At 38.3% G+C, this 18,114-nt stretch overlaps 2 protein-coding genes across 4 annotated transcripts in view; both read left to right on the plus strand.

Moving 5' to 3' along the window:
* LOC136346213 (zinc finger protein 93-like) overlaps positions 1-10,201 on the plus strand; it is a 169,969-nt gene extending 159,768 nt beyond the window's left edge. The window contains exons 4-13 of one of the 3 annotated variants that reach the window (XM_066295190.1): positions 356-637; positions 695-799; positions 855-1,013; positions 1,068-1,418; positions 1,471-1,569; positions 2,298-2,414; positions 2,470-2,571; positions 2,633-3,403; positions 3,452-4,060; positions 5,039-5,431. In XM_066295190.1, coding sequence (XP_066151287.1) covers positions 356-637; positions 695-799; positions 855-1,013; positions 1,068-1,418; positions 1,471-1,569; positions 2,298-2,414; positions 2,470-2,571; positions 2,633-3,403; positions 3,452-4,060; positions 5,039-5,066 — 2,623 coding nt within the window. In that variant the 3' untranslated portion in view covers positions 5,067-5,431. Of the gene's footprint in view, positions 1-355; positions 638-694; positions 800-854; positions 1,014-1,067; positions 1,419-1,470; positions 1,570-2,297; positions 2,415-2,469; positions 2,572-2,632; positions 3,404-3,451; positions 4,061-5,038; positions 5,432-5,810 lie in introns of those variants that run through there. The other 2 variants (XM_066295191.1, XM_066295189.1) reach the window with 2 other exon arrangements.
* A 39-nt stretch (positions 10,202-10,240) lies between these two features.
* LOC136346335 (zinc finger protein OZF-like) lies at positions 10,241-12,417 on the plus strand. Its single transcript, XM_066295406.1, has 3 exons — positions 10,241-10,252; positions 10,310-10,380; positions 11,505-12,417. The coding sequence occupies exons 1-3, from the start codon at positions 10,241-10,243 to the stop codon at positions 12,415-12,417; spliced, it is 996 nt and encodes a 331-aa protein (XP_066151503.1).
* The last annotated feature ends 5,697 nt before the right edge of the window (positions 12,418-18,114 follow it).

An 18,114-nucleotide genomic window follows, 5' to 3' on the forward strand; every position in this document is an offset into this window, starting at 1 on the left:
AGTTTTAGAGTGAAAGCCTTTTTGACGCAGCACGAGAAAACGCACTCCGATGAGAGGCCCTTTAACTGTGAGATGTGCGGAAACTGCTTCAAAAGGAAGGAGGGATTGAGAAGACATTTACAAACCCACACCGATGTAAAGCCCTTTGGGTGCAGCAATTGTGGGAAGCGATTTCGAAGGAGGGAGCATCGAAGGCTTCACATGAACAGTTGCAATAAGACCTGTGGAGTCTTCACGGGATAATAAATTCTAATATACCATTTGATATGACTGAGAAAGGAGTTTTATTGTTGTTCTGTTATCTAATTGCTGGTTGGTTTGGAGTTGCTTTGCTGACTTTGTGCTTGTTTTGTAGGAGTATAGTAGAACTTTCCTCTTTTTGTGATTTGTGCTACAAGGAATTTGACGCCTTTAGCTATCATACTTGTGGTGATGTGGTAACTAGACAAAATAATAACCTTATGATGAGACCTTATAATGTAAAGCAGGCTGAAAAGGACGATCAAATGTTAGTTATTGACATGACCCTCGAAAGCGAGTCTGACGACTGTAATGCTGATACAGAGAAAGATTTACATGTAACTGAAGATGCTGATCATAATTTGATGTGGGGAGAACTTGTTGCTCCCTCAGAAAGGTAAGTTTAAGTATATTATTTAGATGTTGACGATTAAAGGTAAGCTTGAAATTTCAGCCATAATAGCAACATTGTATCCCTGGAATCGAACTCAAAAACTAAAGAAGCAAAAATTGAGAAAAGGCTACCTTGTGAGAGTGGAAAAACTACGTTTACAGAAATGTATGCTATTTTTTATTATTTTGGATCTATTTCCACATTACAATTAATCTTTTAGCTCTGCTCCAATTGTCCAAGAAACTTTGGTAAAACCACAATATAGCTACGTATCTAAAAATGATATTGCGATAAACATTAAATCTAACTCGAAACCAGTGGACGAAAAGGCGCTAGAAGAGCTAAATAATTCCAAAACGCATCGTCTGAGTGAAAAAAGGTACGAGGCAGATTATTCCAGAATTCTGCAAATGATATGTGCCTGAAATTCTAGATTTAGAACAGCTAACGCTTTATCGGCCGCAAAGATATTTACAGATAAAAATCCTTTGGGATCTTCGGATGAAAAAGCACCTCCCATTAAGGAAGATTCGGAAGAGGCTCAAAGTGAAAAATGTCCTGGAAATGTTTATTCACGTGCGGTAATGATCGATGTCATCCTTCCCAAAAGGATTCCACAAAACAAGGCTGTTGCGGGACCTAAAAACGATGAGATTACCTCATGCATTAAAGAATCTTTAATTGAGATTGGGAAAATGTCAGGTGAAAGAAACGAAAAAAATTATTTACGTGCAATTGATGACTCGGCCACTACGCAGAAACAATATCTTTCAAAGAATGAAAGGTAAAGAAAATTTAGTCATTGGTCCATTTAGATCAACAGTGAAAATTTGCAGCTCCGAGATTTTTGATGAATTGCCAACTGGAGACGGGAGTGATATGAAGATAGACGAAGCTGATACTAAGTTGAAGAAACCCAAAGCAAAACTTCATAGGTATATGAAAAAGTTATAAAAATGTGATATTTCGTGTAGTCATTTAGCTTAGTTCAGGTTTTGAAAAGGCCGTCCTTCAGACCGGTTTTGAACAACCTTCACTCATTTCTTGCAAAATTTAATACTATGCTTAATGACAGAAAGATTATCATTATAGTACTTTTCGTTTTCAAGAAATTTCTTAATAACTTTAAAATTCTTACGTTCGACATCTAGATCCATTTTCACACGAAGAAAGCCCTTTTGCTCTTTATACGAAATCTCTCTTGATGGTGATGGGAAGGTTCACCACGTTGGTCTTTCCGCTTCGCGACGATACGCAGGCTCGATAGAACTTTCTGAGCTCTGCGACTTCAGATTATGTTTATGTTTCTATTTTATCAGACAGAGCGCGGGTTCCTCTCCAATTTCAATAAATTTGATTTTTACAAATTTCCGCAAACTTTAAGTTACAGTTGTCAATTCACAAATCAACCTTTTCTCCAAAACCTTTTCGGTTTGAGAAAATAGAGTTATTTCCTATAAATTTGAAGTCAAATGAAGGCCCCATATAACTGCACCGGAAACTTTTCTTAAATTGGAGAAAAACACTTTTGCTTTTAGGCTCCAAACACAGTGGTCGACACTGGATATAAAGAGATTATATTTGCCCTTACAAACAAAGCTTTAGGCCACTTTAGCGCTGACATTTCTTCGCATCTCAAACACAAATAACTTGTAATTTACAGTCTAGAAGGATCATTTGCAAAAAATGATAAACGTGAATCGCCATCGCGAAATTCTATAGACCCCCACGAAAGCTCGTCCAAAACTACTGACACAGCCAAAGAAGTAACACCTCCCGGGTATGGTTTACCTTAAGATTTCGTTTGATTGGTGTTATTGGTGCTTTTTCAATAGATCTTCTGAAGTTACTAAAACTACACAGCTCGAATCGATAGGAGGAACCAAACACTCATCAAACCTTCAGACAATGGCCTCGGTCAAAGAAAACCAAGAGAGGTTGGCATATCATACTGTGTATTGGAAAAACATGTGATAATTAATATTCCCAAATTTGCAGCGAACTACCAACGGATTCTCGACAAACAATTCAAAAGCGGAAGAACTTCATCAAAACTACCACACGTTTAGAGGGAGCAGAGACTTCTTCATCGAAAGAGATTAAATCATCATCCGAAGCCTTGCAGGGCGCCTCGTTATCTCTGGTAAAGGGTAAAAGCACTGCGGTCCGGAAATCAAACTTCTCATCGCAAAAGAAATTGGAAAAATCGAACGCAATCTTCATTTGCACACTCTGCGACTGCAATTTCAAGCTCAAAGGAGATGTGATGATTCACTATATTATGAGGCACCACTGTGAAGCGCCCGAATCGAGTCTTTTGCCTGTAAAAGCAAGAAAATCGACCATTGGGCCTGGAAAGAACTTGCTAGACGTTGCGTCGAAGACCACCGAGAGTTATATTGAATGTGAAAGTGGAGATGCGAAGATGGCTGACGTCCCAATGAAGAAGTTGAAGCAAAAGAAAATTGTTACTCTTCAACAGTACAAGGAGAACAGGACATTTTTTAATACGAAATATGACAGCGACTCTTCTGGCTCCAGCACAAGTCTAGAAAACTTTAAAGATGGAACAACACAAAGAAACGCGAAGAAAGTTCTAACCCTCCAGCAGTACAAAGCAATGAAATTGTCTAAATTCAACTTTTCTTGTAATAGTGATTATTGTAGCTCTTCTACAGGCAAGACTGTTGGACTGGAAGAGAATTTAAATCAATCTGCTTTGCAGGAGACGAGGGTCGCCTCATTTTTCCACGAATCTGGTTCTGAGAAGTAAGTAAATTTAACTTAAAAACGTTTCAATCATATTCGTTTTTGCAGGAATTGTGTTGAGAGAGATTGTCCCTCATATTGCGAAATCTGTGGTTTTCAATTTAATGACTCCGAGTGTCATGCTCACCACATGAACTTCGTCCATCCAGGGTTCTCTCTCAAATGCTTCGTATGTGGTACTTCATGTGGCAACTTTGACTCCCTCATCAAGCATCAAAGAAAACACTCGGAGTTTCAGATATTAATAGGAGAAAAGCAATTCTTGAGGACGAGGAAAAGTGGTCCCAACCAACCCTACCCTTATTACTGCACTTTCTGTGGAGCAGGTTTTACGCTTGTCAAGATGCTTTTGACGCATAAACTTAGTCTGCAATGCAGGGCAACGAAGACAGGTGAAGTTGCATGCAATGATGTTGTTGATGACCTTGATGAATATGAGACGAATGATGTTGCTGGCGTTGCTGATGAGGTTGTGAAGAGTAACGTTCCCGATACTCTTAATGAAGTTGAGAAAGAGAATATTCCTGGTGACCTCAATCAGGTTGAGGAGGGTGATCTTGCTGATGATTCTCGTTTAAAAATTGATGAGGCGGTTGGTGAGAAAGATTCAGATTGTGAACAGACGACTGTAAATGATGCAGTTAAGGCCGGTGCGAGGTGAGTAAGAACTTTTGATTCGGAAGGGTTAAAACATTTTTAAATAGACAAAGTTTTAGACAATCGCCATTGCAAGCCATTGCCATTAGATTTTTCCTCTCTGATTTTTGAGTTCATGACCAAAATTTCTCAACAAGTGTCTCAACGGTTTTCCAAAAACTTCTGCCTACCTGCCGGGAAAACATTTTCAAAAGCTTATAAACACCATTTTCAAAAATACTTATAATGTGCAGGATCCCAAAATATGAATTATCAATAATGCATTTCTCGATCTTCAAACACGCCATGAATGAATTTTCCAAAGCAACATAAACATGTCATGTGATCTTTTGGTTGTTTAGCAAAATGTGCAGACGCAAATTCTCAAAACTCTACATAATCGAAAGTAGTGCCAGATGAAGAGCGTTGCAGTACTACCACGGCATAAAACTTTAGAAGACCTCGCTAAGCTCTCAATTCAATGCATATTCAACCAAGTTAAACATGAGATTGTTGAGCTCGGAAAAAATCACTCCACCTTTAGTAGCGACCTCAAATACTCCAACAGAACATGCCGACGATGTTTCGAGCTTGACCATAATTGTTCAGATGGCTCTGTTGGGTCTTGGTTTAGAAGTTGCCATAACCGTTGATGGTGTTAATGTTGTCACTGATGATATTGATACCAGAGATAATAATCAGGAGAATGTTGAATCTAAGACTCCAGAAATCAGCGGAAACAATTGATAGATCGATACGATTGATATGGATCTTAATGGTTCGCCCAAAGAGTCGCCTCCAGGAGGGCATTACAAATACGCCAGTCGCCGAAGTGCAGCCGGGGAGTTCTGTTATTTAACTTTCATGTATACATCATTTAAAGTCTGATTTTTACCTAAATTTACAGAAAGAGAACAACGGCAATTAACCCTTGATAATTTTTTTTTAATCTTGCTTTGGTTTTGAAAGCTTTAACATTCACCCTTAATTTTTTTGCAGCAGTAACCACCGCAACCATCGCACATAACTTTGATTTCGAAGCACTACCAGCGCAGAAGACTGATAAACTTGAAGATTTTTTTGTGCTTTATCAGCTTATTTAGTTAGTTGCTTTAGTTAGGTTTACAATACTCTTTAGAGTAAACCTCTACTTTGAACTTTACAATATAGATTTTTTTAACTGATATTGACCATGAAAAATCTATTGAAAAGCTCTTGATTTTAGCGATCCTTTTTGTGATTTATTCCATCAACTGATATAACGATTTGTATCAAAATTATTTATTTTTGTTCCTCACATATGCCAACAATGTTGTCGATAGTTTTGTTAATTAAACTTCCATTTGGATTTTTTTTGTTTGGGTTTGCTTATTGTGTTTCTTAGGATACTGTAGACTTTGTAATTTATGATCTCTTAGAAGCTGGTCTCTTAGAATTTAAAAAAAATCTAAGAGATCAGCAGCCAACATCGTTGCATATTTTAGTACTTACTTAACTTGTGCCATAACGAATGTTATATTTATCAGATGCCTTGCCGTCCTGTGTAACAAGCAATATTAATTTTAGTAAGTCATTACTTGTCTAGTGGTATATATGCTGGGTATTTAAATATATATTTTTAGTTTCTAGCATTTACTATTAGTAAAAGTTAAAGTTTATATAATTAGTAATGTTAAAGTTTTTTTGAAATATTAAAATTTTTCGACAAATCCACCGTTAATTTTCCCGAAAACTCTCCAATTTCCGCATACTAAAACTCTCTCTATTTTAGGGAAGTTTCGGCATGTGAATCACAACTCAGCGTGCCGTATAGCCGTTGCAAGTCCAAACCCAAATTGGACAGTCTGCAAAATTTAACATTGCACATAATCAGAGAACCCTTTACTGGAATCACTCCAACCTCTGAACATTCCACAACAACCAAGGAGACTGAACAGCGATTAGAGCGAATAGAGACTCAACTTTCTTCAGGCTTAGACGGTCTCATCGTCGAAAACAACAACTACATTTATTCAAATCAAACCCCCACCCTTGTGTGTTCTTATTGCGATAAATCCTTTTTCTATTACTCCGACTTAAAAAAACACAAGTCTCAATACTGCCAACCATATAAAGAGTTTAGGAAAGCCCATAGAGGGCTTTCTTTGACTCAAAAAAATATTTGCAAGTATTGCAGCCTCAAATTCAAGAGTGCGGCTGCTTTGAAGACTCACGTGATAATTTATTGTAAGTTTTTTAAGAAGTGGAACAACTCCATCAAGAAGGGTAAGCTTAAAGGTAAAAGAGTAAGGTGTACGAGTAGCACGTTGGGTAAGAAACGTAAGTCAGTACAAAGCGGCGATAAATTCGAAACAGAAAATGTGTTTTTGGAGAGTGGACATGACACCAAAAATGTCCGTTCTAAGGTACCTACAACCGATTTTGAGAGTAGCATTGAGTGTGTTAATAGAGGCTCTATTAAAAGGAGCTGCGAAATTTGCGGCTGTGCGTTTAAATATGAAACCGATTTGGTGGCTCATAAGTTCAAGGGTTGTGCTAAATTGAAAGCTCCCGATAGCAAAACTTGCCAGGTTTGTGGGCTGAGGTGTCTCTACGAGTCTGATTTGACCATTCACGTTAAAAAAGCACACAGTGGTTCGATTACTTCCGAACATCACAACTCGGATAAAACTGTGTCTGTAAATGACAAAGTAACTCTCAGAGCAGCTAGTGCGGGAGTTAAAGTAGATGAAAAGGATCAGCAAACTTCCTCAAAACCTTCAAAATTTCGTTGTCTTCATTGCAATTTAAGTTTTAAGACTCAGCCTGATGTATCTACTCATAAGATGCTCTATTGCACCAGCAGCGTTAAATCGGATTGGGTGATCAAAGATCGTCAAGAGAGCAACGTAGATGAAGTTAAAAATAATGACGAAGCAATTGATATTGCCAAAAACTCCAAAAGTAGCGTTTGTAATGATAATCATCAAGGCGAAATCGAGGAAACGTCATCCGCGAAGAGTACCACGAACCATATTTGTTACATATGCGGCAGCAGATTTCATTTCGATTTTGCGTTACAGAAACATCAATCCAAGTATTGTAAAATTTTTTATAAGCCTCGTAAAGACAGTAAAAGTGCTAACAGTGTCAAAGGAAGAAGAGTTAGTACATTTGATACTAACGGAGAGAACCCACGCAGTGCAACCGAAATGAATAAAAACGGTAAAAAAGCTGCTGAAGAAGCTAAAACTAAAGAACGTGATGAGAAAGCTCTTGAAGCTAATAGAACTAATGAAGTTGCAAAAACCAAACTTACTATTGCAGGTACTGAAAAAGAAATTAGCAAAAAAGCTGAAGTTGAAGCGGTAATTGAAACTTCCCAAACTATTGAAGCATCTGTTAAGCCTCGCTCTGCAGAAAAATCACCTAAAAAACAAAAATCTCTCATAACAGCCCCCGAAGTAGATCTCCATGAAAGTGAGAATATTTGCAGCATCTGCGGCTATCGCTTTGAACATTCTTTCGCTCTCCGGAAACATAAAGCGCTCTATTGCAAAGCCTTCAATATTTCAAAACCCCAAAAGACAACTAAAACAAATATCAACGAATTTAATAAATTTGACGAAGAAATAGATTATCAACTAGAGGACCAAGAAGATGAGCAATATGGAATGTTTGATTTGAGAGATACTTTAAAGAGGAAAGAAGAGTTAAAAAAAAATGCGCCTTATCGCCAAGTGGGAAGCGAGAAAGAAGATGAAGAAAAGCTGAAAAGCGGGAAAAGCTCTTTTCCCACAAGTGCAATTAAGGATAATCAAAACCGGAAAAATTGGGCCCGGCATGAATCTAGGGCTCCGGGGTTAAAGGTGACTTCTGTAACAACTTCAGACGAATTCGAAAAATATTCTTTCGGTGAATTAATTCAACCTAAACCTAGAAACAATAAAAAACATTATTCTAGAAACAAGTCTTCTCCTGAAGTTTTTTTGTTTCAAAATGATCGGTCTAGATCCCCTCTAAGAAAAAAATTTGGTTATTCAAAAGACAAACCCCATTCAAACAGCAGACATGATTCTACTTCTGCCAGAGATCATCAAGAATTATATAGAAGAAGACGTGAGCGCTCTATTTTTTCAAGACACCATTCCGCGTCTCCCTCCTGGAGATCAAGGCCAAGACACTACTTCACTGACCATATTTCTAAAAGGAGTTCCTCCTCTCCAAGAACAAGTCGCGCCAGAAAGTCCAATTCTCCACGGAGGAGATCACAAAAGAGACGCTACTCCCCAGACATTCCAATCCCGACCACATCGACCTCCATTTCTCCCCAACGGAGAATTAAGTCTTTTAGTAGACATTACTCATCTACCTCTAATGAAAATGAAATAGTTCAGTCCTACAATGTGAAAAGGTATGGTAAAATTGTTCCCAATGCAAAAACGATCTACTGCGAAAAGTGTGGTGAGAGCATTCGTAGCTATCAAGAACTGCTGAAGCCTCGTTGCAAGCACTACGAGAACGTATTTCCTTGCCCTGTTTGCAGTTTGAAATTTCGAGATTTGAACACTCTGATTCTCCACCTAGAAGACGCGCATGAGTCCGACGACGTTACTTTGAAGGAGCTGAAGAACTCTACGAATAAGGTACGGTACTACTGCTACGTCTGCGGCAAGGAGTTCAACTACATCAAGAACCTAATTTCACACAAAACGCTCTATCACAAATTTTTCCATGTCAATAGCAGCAGCACACCTGTGATTCGATCAGCTAATCCTTTCATCACAGGCTACGTCTGCAGAGTCTGCAACAAAAAGCTGTTTAGCAATCTAGAGCTGCTACTCAAACACGAGAGGTGTAGCGACAACCATAAGAGGCAACTACAGAATTTTGCTCACATGTCCAGCGACTACGCTCCAGTAGTGCTTCAGAAATTTGAGTATGTCTGTTACAGCTGCCTATTAGGATTCGTGACTTTCAGAGATTTGCAAATACACATGCTGGAGAGTTGTGATCATTTCTCGAACGAATCTAAATCAGCGGAGAAAGGCTCCAAAACCACTAACTACTGGAAGGATCAGTGTTCAAAGCAACAAGTCGCAAGTGTCGGGCACCTTGAACAACCTCAATATCCGCACAGAGTAACCTCGCAACCAACGCCAATAACACCTGAGCCTAAACCATCTCCCATGAACGGACAATCTTCAGATAAGATGCCATCTGCATCAAATGACTCAGATGTGTTACCGATAAAAGTAACTTTAACTCCGCAGTATCGAGTGTCTTATACAGTGCCATCTGAGAGCGTTGAAGTCTGCGTGAAGCAGGAGAATGGTGAAGAACCATTTAAAAGGTACTTTCAGTATAGTAACACGAAAAATGGTGCTTCTGAATGTTGATTGGATGGATAGTCAAGCTGAAAAGAACATTTTTGAATGTTTCATGTGTGTGAAGAGTTTTGGAAGATTCAGTTTGTTGGGTGAACATCAGCGTAGAAGTCTATTAAAAAAAAAAGTATTTTTTGTGCCATTTGCATAGCATTTATAGTTACCCTAGAGATATAGTATTCTTCGGCACTACGAAGTTGAGAAAAATACTCCTAAAACTTTGAAATTATATTTTTCATAATTTCGTGATTTTCAAGGAGAATTCCTCTCAGTTCATTTTTTAACTTATTATTGTCAAATAAATTTTTTGTTGTTGCTCAGATGCCTCAGCGCAAGAGCTATTGAACACCACTTTAAGACGTAAAACACTCTATTATGGTCATTATTACATGTTTATCGTATTATTATTACATGGGCTGTTATTTGGTTTTGCTTTAACAAATTTACATGTATAAGTTTTTCCAACACATTTTAAAGGTATCGTTATAATTATTTGTTATTTTATACAGTATAAAAATAAAGGTCGATTGCACTTATTTTAAGCTCGGTTTAAACCTTGCAATGTTCCAGATTTATACGATGGTTACCAAAAGTATGAAGTATTTTTAATCTGCTGCGAATTGTTGAAATTACCTTGAGAATTGAGCCGTCAACGTCTGGTGTAATTGGGTTTACGCCGTCAATAATTTAATTGTTGTTAATTAGTTCTAAGTTGTTACATTGTTATTTTTAAAATTCCAGGGTTAAGGCCTTAGGATCGTATTTTTGAGAAAATATATTAAGCTGTTTAAACTAAGCTTTCGTAATTTGTGAACTAATTTTGTTTAAAAAAAAAATGGTTGAAACGGTACGTATAAACCCTGACACTCCCCTGTGATATAAACTATTCTTTTACATTTTTCAGAGACAATCTATAGGAATTTCTGCAAAAAGTGGCAACACCGCCTGCGACATAACTACCCCCGATGGGGCCACGTTTGCCTTGTCGAATTAGAAACAAAATAGCAACGCCACGTTGCTAAACTTTTTGCTGGTGCTCCATTTTTTCTTTTAGTTTCAAGATTTTGTTTTGCAACGTTCGAATTCGATGAAAAATTCTTACATAATTGCAATAACGTTTAATTATTATTTTCTATAATCGTAAAGAAAATAACAAATTAATGTTATGTTAAAATCAGAGACTTACAGTCAATAATTTGGCAATTGTCGGACCAAATGATTCATCAAGTAAGTATTCTCAATATTGTGCTCGATTTTTATGAATTTGGACAGGGAAAGAACAGCCATGTTGGTTGCATAGATACAGGGCCAATTTTATTTTTGTTTTTTTTTTTAATTTCGTTCTCTTCACATTTTCCAAAATCGCCTTAGGAATATTATGCGATGTAAAACTCAGTGGCGTCATTATTTTTTTTTCGACGTAAATCAGTTTAAGCACAATAAATTCATTGATGATTTATTTTATTGATCTTTGGATTTTTGAGCTTTTAGCAACACAATTGAAAAATCACTAATAACATACTGATTTTCCCTATATAAGTGAGTAATTTGCGGAATAAGTTAACTACGTTGCTGGTTTTTTGGTAGTTAAGAAAAACGGGGGTGTCTCACAACATCCTGTATCTACGACATGCACTATGTCTGAGACTTTCGTGTTATTTCGTTAGTCAACACATAAATCGGACTCATAGAAACGCGCACTCTACGGTCCTCATATGCGCGTGGGAAGGAGTTTCTCACCCGCACTGAGGACTATAAATTTTCTTTACCGCACTTGTTTAGGTGTGAAGTATAATTGAGCAAACATTCATGTCAAACGTAATTTTTCGATCAAAAATTATATTCTCGTGAATTCACTAAAATCAAAGTTCATTTTTTACATAAATTTTCCTCGAGTTAAATGTACACAGACGTCCGAAAGAAAAGTTCTTAAATGATACGGAAAGCATCTTTTCCGTCCCCAATTGCTTGCCAGCCTTCTGGGGAAAAGTACCACTTTCCGCACTTGTTAGGTAAATAACTTTTTGGGCTCTTGAGTCGTGTCTGCAGCAGCCGTAGTCTGTGTGTTAATCAAACCTAATTCTTCTCTAATTTTCCAGGTACGTTTATGACATGCTGACTCTAAAATTTGAAACCCGCGAATATATCTGCGACTACTGCAGCCAATATTTCGAAAAATACCGTCAGCTGGCTTATCATCTGCGTACCAAACACAAATCACAAGACGATTTTGCTTGTCCAACCTGTGCAAAAACCTTCAAAACCCGCAGTCGCTTGTCGAGGCATTGTGACCAATGTCTTGGACCATCCTCTAAGGGCACTTTCCAGTGCCACACGTGCGATAAAGTCCTTTGCTCAAAACAAGCTTTGGTCACTCACACCAAAAGACATTCCCGAGTCTACGACATCAAATGCGAGTTCTGCGGCAAAGGATTCTTCAGCAACAGCAGCTTAAGGCTGCACGTAAACTCAAGACATACGGGAAAATCAAGATTTGTCTGCGACATTTGCAGTAGGTCCTGCTATGACAAAACGGCATTGAAGAACCACATGGAGAAGCATGAGCCCGGTTATAAGCTGCGCAGCAAAGTCAAATGCCCTCAATGCGAGCAAGAATTTCTGGATAAAAAATACCTGAAAATACATTTGAGCAAGAAACACGGCACCGACAGCAAGTTTATCTGCGATTTATGCGGCAAAGAGCTCTATTCGAAAAACGGCCTCAAGGACCACATGAACATTCATCAAGGGCTGAAGCCGCACAAATGTGAATTGTGCGGGGAGGGATTTGCAAATTCCACCACCTTAAGGCTGCATTGCAGAAGGCACACTGGAGAGAGGCCTTATAAGTGTACTATGTGCGATAAGGCTTTCACGCAAAGTCACACCCTTAAGGTTCATGTGCGAAAGCATACTGGCGAAAAGCCCTATAGCTGCAACATTTGTGATCGAGGTTTTGTTAGTTCTAGTATTTTAAGGTCGCACATGAAGGGCACTCATAGGACGGACTAGGATGTACTTTGAAAGAGGATAAAGCTGTATGTGATTTAATGCGAAAGCATGTGTTTGTATTTTAATTATTTAATGCTGGGCTTATACAGTGCACAACGCATCAAGTAATGCAGAGCACCGAAAGTTGGGTTTACCGTGGGACCTTGACCTGTTGGTACATCACGTAGCATATACAGGGTGTCCGTTTCTGTAGCTCAACCACGGAAACCTCGATCACCATAAAAAAAATGAAATCGCTTAAATTGAGATAAATCTGTGCGGTTTCGAGTTCAGGAATATGCCGCTTCAAAATTTGAAAAAATCCGATAGCTGGCAGTTATTCGATAAATCTGAAATTTTGGAAATGTGTTTTCATTTTTCCTTGGTGTATTTGACGACATAAGGAAAACTATTGTCGGTTCATCGATTCAATTTTTCTTCTAAAATATGACAAAGTGAAATTTCAAATCCGACGTTACGATTTTCGGCAACCATCATCAACTTTCTTTTTTCCTATGGGCGAACCGTAAATTTTAACATGTTTTAATGCAGTAGTTTCTCTTAATGCGATGATAAACTCCATATAGCGCAATTTCGCTCCAATTCAACGGACACTCTCTACATAACAAATAAATGTTATTTATATGCTTTCAACTTTCGATGCAACATTTGCGCATTACATTACACATAATCCCCTGTATAAACTCAGCATAATATATTATGTTCCTACAGAATTTCTTTTATTTTCCATTACACTTACCCGCATTTACCCAAAAATCTTAAACGTTGACACTCTTGTAAAAATACCTTTTCTGCTCCTCCGTAGAGCTCCTCATGCTCTACTGAACAACGTAAGAGGTAAGTAGGATTCGGGTAAGATATGCTAACCTCATGTACGCTAAACTGTTTAAGCAAGATCCTATATTCGGGTACGTCAGGCAAGCATTGCTGACCGTGAATGATCCATCATCAGCAAATTGAAAGATTGTGGGCCATCGTAAAGTGGGCAGACCAATTACTTTGACGTTCCCAACTACCCATTTCCTACCACGAAATGTGAGAAGGAAGTTTCCGACCCAGGCGAGAAGGAAAATGACGACGGCAACGAGCTCACGTGAGAAAACCAGAAAGCTCTTCATCGCTCGTTTAACGAAAATCATAACTCTAATGACTCAAATTTCACCGTATCAAGTAGAGCTTGGTGCTGCCAGAGCTTCGAGAAAATTTAGGACTACTCACCGTGAGGAATCCAAATCTATATCTATAATGGAAGGAGTTTTTCCTCGCAGCCCCCACGTTTCGGCTGTTCTGTTACTAAACTTTGTAGGATGAGCATCTACTTAAATATCCGAAAGTTCGCCTCTTAAGTAGGTGCTAAATGCAAAAATATATAGTTGTCATCGTCCCTGGAAACTGAATATATCACTTCTTTAACTGCATTTGTCACGTTATCAGCTTCCTTTATCAGTTATGTAATTTGGTGCAGTAAACCTTTAAAATCAGGGTCGCACCGCTTAGGGGGCGGTAAACTTTGTCTGTAAAAAAAAATTGTAGCCGTCCTTGGAACTTTTGGTTTTAGGATGCCTTGAATAATGGTTTCGTAGAATTACACCACCTGCCTAATAAACACCCTGTATATTATTTTATTTTTGTTTATATAATTTTATTTAATACTTCTATTGTCTTTTGAGTTTTTGCTTAGTTTATGTTGTAATTAATGTATTTGTAGGTGTACCGAGTGGAACTACATCCCCCAGCAGCTGAAAAATCCGCTCAACGACTATAAAATCATCTCCAAGAATGCTGAATCAACATACCCTGCCTCCATTGAAGAGAAAATTGACTTGAACTCTATCAATATCAAGGAAGAACCGCTCGAACGGCATAGTAATCTTTCGGACACTGCAGAAAAATCATCGAAAGATAATCTTTCGGCAGCAGAAAATTTCCTATCACAGCCCTCATACACTCCATTTAGAAAGGTCTCTGCCTATGCTGAAACATATTCTGATGAACCAATTAAGAAAAATCGCACCTCACAGCCACCTGAGGACAGTATCCTCCCTATAATGCTGCATCAAACTGACCCTGAAATAGTTCATGTTGAAGCAAACATTAAAGGTCAACTTGCAACACAGTTTTTCCAGACATCAACTGATGTGGGTGTTAAAACTGTCCTTCAACCGGTTATAGCTTCCAGGGCAGTTAGGACAAGTTGGTCTCCCACTCCGCTCGACCACTTCAAAAACCATCCTCATCGTCTAAAAACTCGACTTCCTGCCAGTTTGCTAAAAAATTCATCTCAAACAATGAATCCAACATTCAGATCTCTCAACCAAGGTATAGAATCAAAGAAAAGAAGTAATTTGTGTCTTCCAACTGATCACGTTAAAAAATCAGCGAAAAAACTGAAGGAAATAAGGGAGGTGGAAACACCAACCCCTGTTGTATCTGTATCGACGAGAGCCCGGTTTATATTACCAAAACCATTATGTGGATTGATTGAAACTTCCAAATCAGTTGAGAAGGCTTTGGACAACAGCGAAAATCAAAGAAATTCTTCCCAGCCTTCAACCACACCACTTCGAACTTCTCAGCCAAAAAAAGGAGAAAACGTTAAAGTTGTAAGTATGGAATCGTTGTATTTTGGTACCTCGGAGCAACTAAAATTTGAGGATGGAAGTTCATTTAGGACTTTGAGATCAACTCAAAAGCCAAAATCACAGGAAAGGCAGAAAAGTTCTCGCGGAAAGCTTTTGAGCTTGTGTGAGGGGGAAAAGCGAGTTCAATTGGAGTCACCGAGCAAAATTAGAAAACTCAACAACAACCAGCAGGAAACGAATAAATCTTGCGTTGTTGTACAAAAACGAGAGCCCGAACGCATCATCGTCAAAAGGAACTTAATTTCCGGGACTTTTGTGCTTATGAGCCACCCTCGAGCAAATAAGAGCGTTGCTTCTAGGTCTATATTGCCGTCGAATAGTCACTCAGCAGAGTCTCCAAAATCAAACAGTGCTTCTAAAATATTACGTAAAAGTAAAGGTGAATCGGACCCAGGAAAAGAAACTTTTTCAACGTTTGTTAATTCAGACACTACCGAGAAAGAGAAAATAACCAAGAAAAAGCAGTTTAAATGTCGTATTTGTAATGTTACATATGTTAGCTTTAAGGAGGTCCAGGAGCATCTTTTAAAGTCGCATTCAAGGACTTAAGTATAACTTGCAAAACCCTGAAACTGTGTTTTGTCGAATAAATGTGCTTCTATCTTTGACGTGTTCTTCATTTCCTTACATTGCTTGAAAATTATTTGTACTAACTAATCATCAATTACAGGTCTGCACGCTCAAATACACAGCATCTGCTCTTTGAAGGATTGGAAGTTGCCCTTTACGACGTCCTGCTGTACCCTCAATGTGCTCTTCACGCCTCCTTAAGCCCTACAATAAACTCTACATGCGACACAACTTCGTCCAGAGAGATTAAAATTGAGACTGACGAAATTAGTATCAAAGAAGAGCCCCTGGAACAAGATTTCCAGGCGTTCAATCCTTACGGCGCTCCAAACGCGATCAAGCAAGAAAATTTTACTCCCGCGGCAGGAAATTTCAGCAGTAACCCCGAACGCTGTATTCAATATCCTCCATTCCTTGTGTATAGGGATCAGCTCTATTTGCGCGTAGAGTTCACCAAGGTGGCCACACCCCCAGCATTAGAGGCACCAGTAAACACTGCAGATTTACAACCACAAGTTGACAAAAACTCGGATCCTTTCTGCGAGCGAAGTGGGCCCCAAAAAAAGAAAAAAAAGGGCAGGACTTCACCTCTGCATCCATCACTATCCAAACTTCTACCTGAGTCCAATCCTGTCTATTTTAATTCTAGTCCAAAGACCATTCGCTCGCAGAGGAATCGCGGTAAAGTTTCGTCTAAAAAGAGGAATAAAAGGAATGAGAAGAAGTCAACGCCCATCAGCAAAATCGTTCAAACTAGCGCACCCGCAAGAATTTTATAATTAAAAAAAGTACTAAATCGAATAATTCAGACTTTGATGTAAAATAGCAGTAGTGAATTCTTAAAGTGTCTCTTAAGTCAATTCGAAGTATCTTCACGAGAAGATCCTTTCACAGGACTGTGAAATGCATAATAGAGAAGAAGTTACATGCAAACTTATATTTGTGCATTTTTTGACCCTTTAAGTAATTCGTACTAGATGATTTTTGATTAATAACAATTCAAACTGAGCATGCGCAGAGTTTGTAGATTGCAGACTCGCATTATCCGAATATGGGCCCAAAATGTTTAACTCAGTTTAATGAAACTCGCAGATCTCCTCATTGGAGAGAAAAATTGTGTACATTCTGATAAATGTATCACGAAAGTGAAGCTTTCGTTCAGCCAATCCTGAAACTCTTCACTATCATACTCCTCAGAAACTAGATCATTAAAATTAGTTCCTAATATACTTCGTAAGTACTTAAACCTGCAGATTATGTCTTCAAATATCAATTTACTTGAACACTGCTTGTATCTTAAGTAATAAATGTTAATTCTAGATCTACAAGTATAAACCAAACGACCACCTCCGCCCGCTAGCTGAAATTTGTGATATATAACTTTTGATATATCTTAAATGCGCCTAAAGGGGGAAAAACGAGCCGAGAAAAGACTCTCAACATAGTTACATTTGTGATTGCTGCAGTGAAAGCTTGTCACTAACTTTTCCTACTCCATGTTCTTTCGCAGAAACTTCTCCATCGATGTCTGTAATATTTTTCAATTGCAGACCATTTCCCTCTCTTTCAACAAGAACTAACAATAATTTTTTCGATTTACAAATTAACATTTTACGACTACACAATCGAATCCAAAATTAATAGAAAAACTTTTCGCTCGCGCAAGCGTTCGCCATTTCGTCAAGTTCAAAATTAACTTGAACCTGCTACCGATTTTTTGAATAATGACGAAGAAATTGTCAGTTTCTTTAGCAGGATCTCTGAGTTTGACGAATTAAAGGCACTAATGTACGTAACATGGGAAAAGTCACACAAATTTTGAAAATCGAGTGGGCTATCGAGCTTACGGGTAATTAAATGGAAAATTTTAAAGCTAGATTAAAGAAGTGCGTCGTTTGCCTTTAATTAATATTCGCCTTATTTCCAGGAGGAAACTACACCCTTCCAAACCTAAAAGACAAATACGCCAATTCATCTGCGACTCATCCGTAATGACTCACCTGAAAAGCTGCCTTCGCTGCAAACTTTCCACTACCCTCAAAACCGTAAAGAAACGCCCATCTACTCCCTTAAAAGCTTGCAACACTAGCTTAGCCCTCACATTACTCGAAGAGATGATACGTCTCAAAATATTCGAATACTCAGTAAACTCCGTCCTGAGCTTTTCGATGATGGTGGTCAATAAACGTCTCATACCCAACTATCTAGTTGAGCAAGTGTCCAACTTCATAGCTCAGCATAAGAGACCTGACAGCCAAAGCTATTCAATTTCGAAACCTCCTACAGCGATGCCTTTTCAGTCCAACCTAATATTTGCTCAGTCCAAGCAAGTCTTCATGCCCAATATCACGCAATCTCAAATGGTTTTTTTACCCAACAATCAGCAAAGGCAGAATTTAGTGATTTTACAGCAGCCCTCAACGAGCAATATCCGAAAGATGACTCCTCAAATTAACTTTAAAACTAAGATAGAGGCGAAGCCTAC

This window comes from Euwallacea fornicatus, chromosome 22, assembly GCF_040115645.1.
Source record: "Euwallacea fornicatus isolate EFF26 chromosome 22, ASM4011564v1, whole genome shotgun sequence".
Taxonomy (NCBI): domain Eukaryota; kingdom Metazoa; phylum Arthropoda; class Insecta; order Coleoptera; family Curculionidae; genus Euwallacea; species Euwallacea fornicatus.

What these genes read in the sequence shown, in the direction of transcription:
- LOC136346335 (XM_066295406.1), top strand. An exon ending in ACTACCCCCGATGGGGCCAC is followed by an intron (nt 10,381 to 11,504) that starts GTTTGCCTTGTC and finishes CTAATTTTCCAG; the next exon opens with GTACGTTTATGACATGCTGA.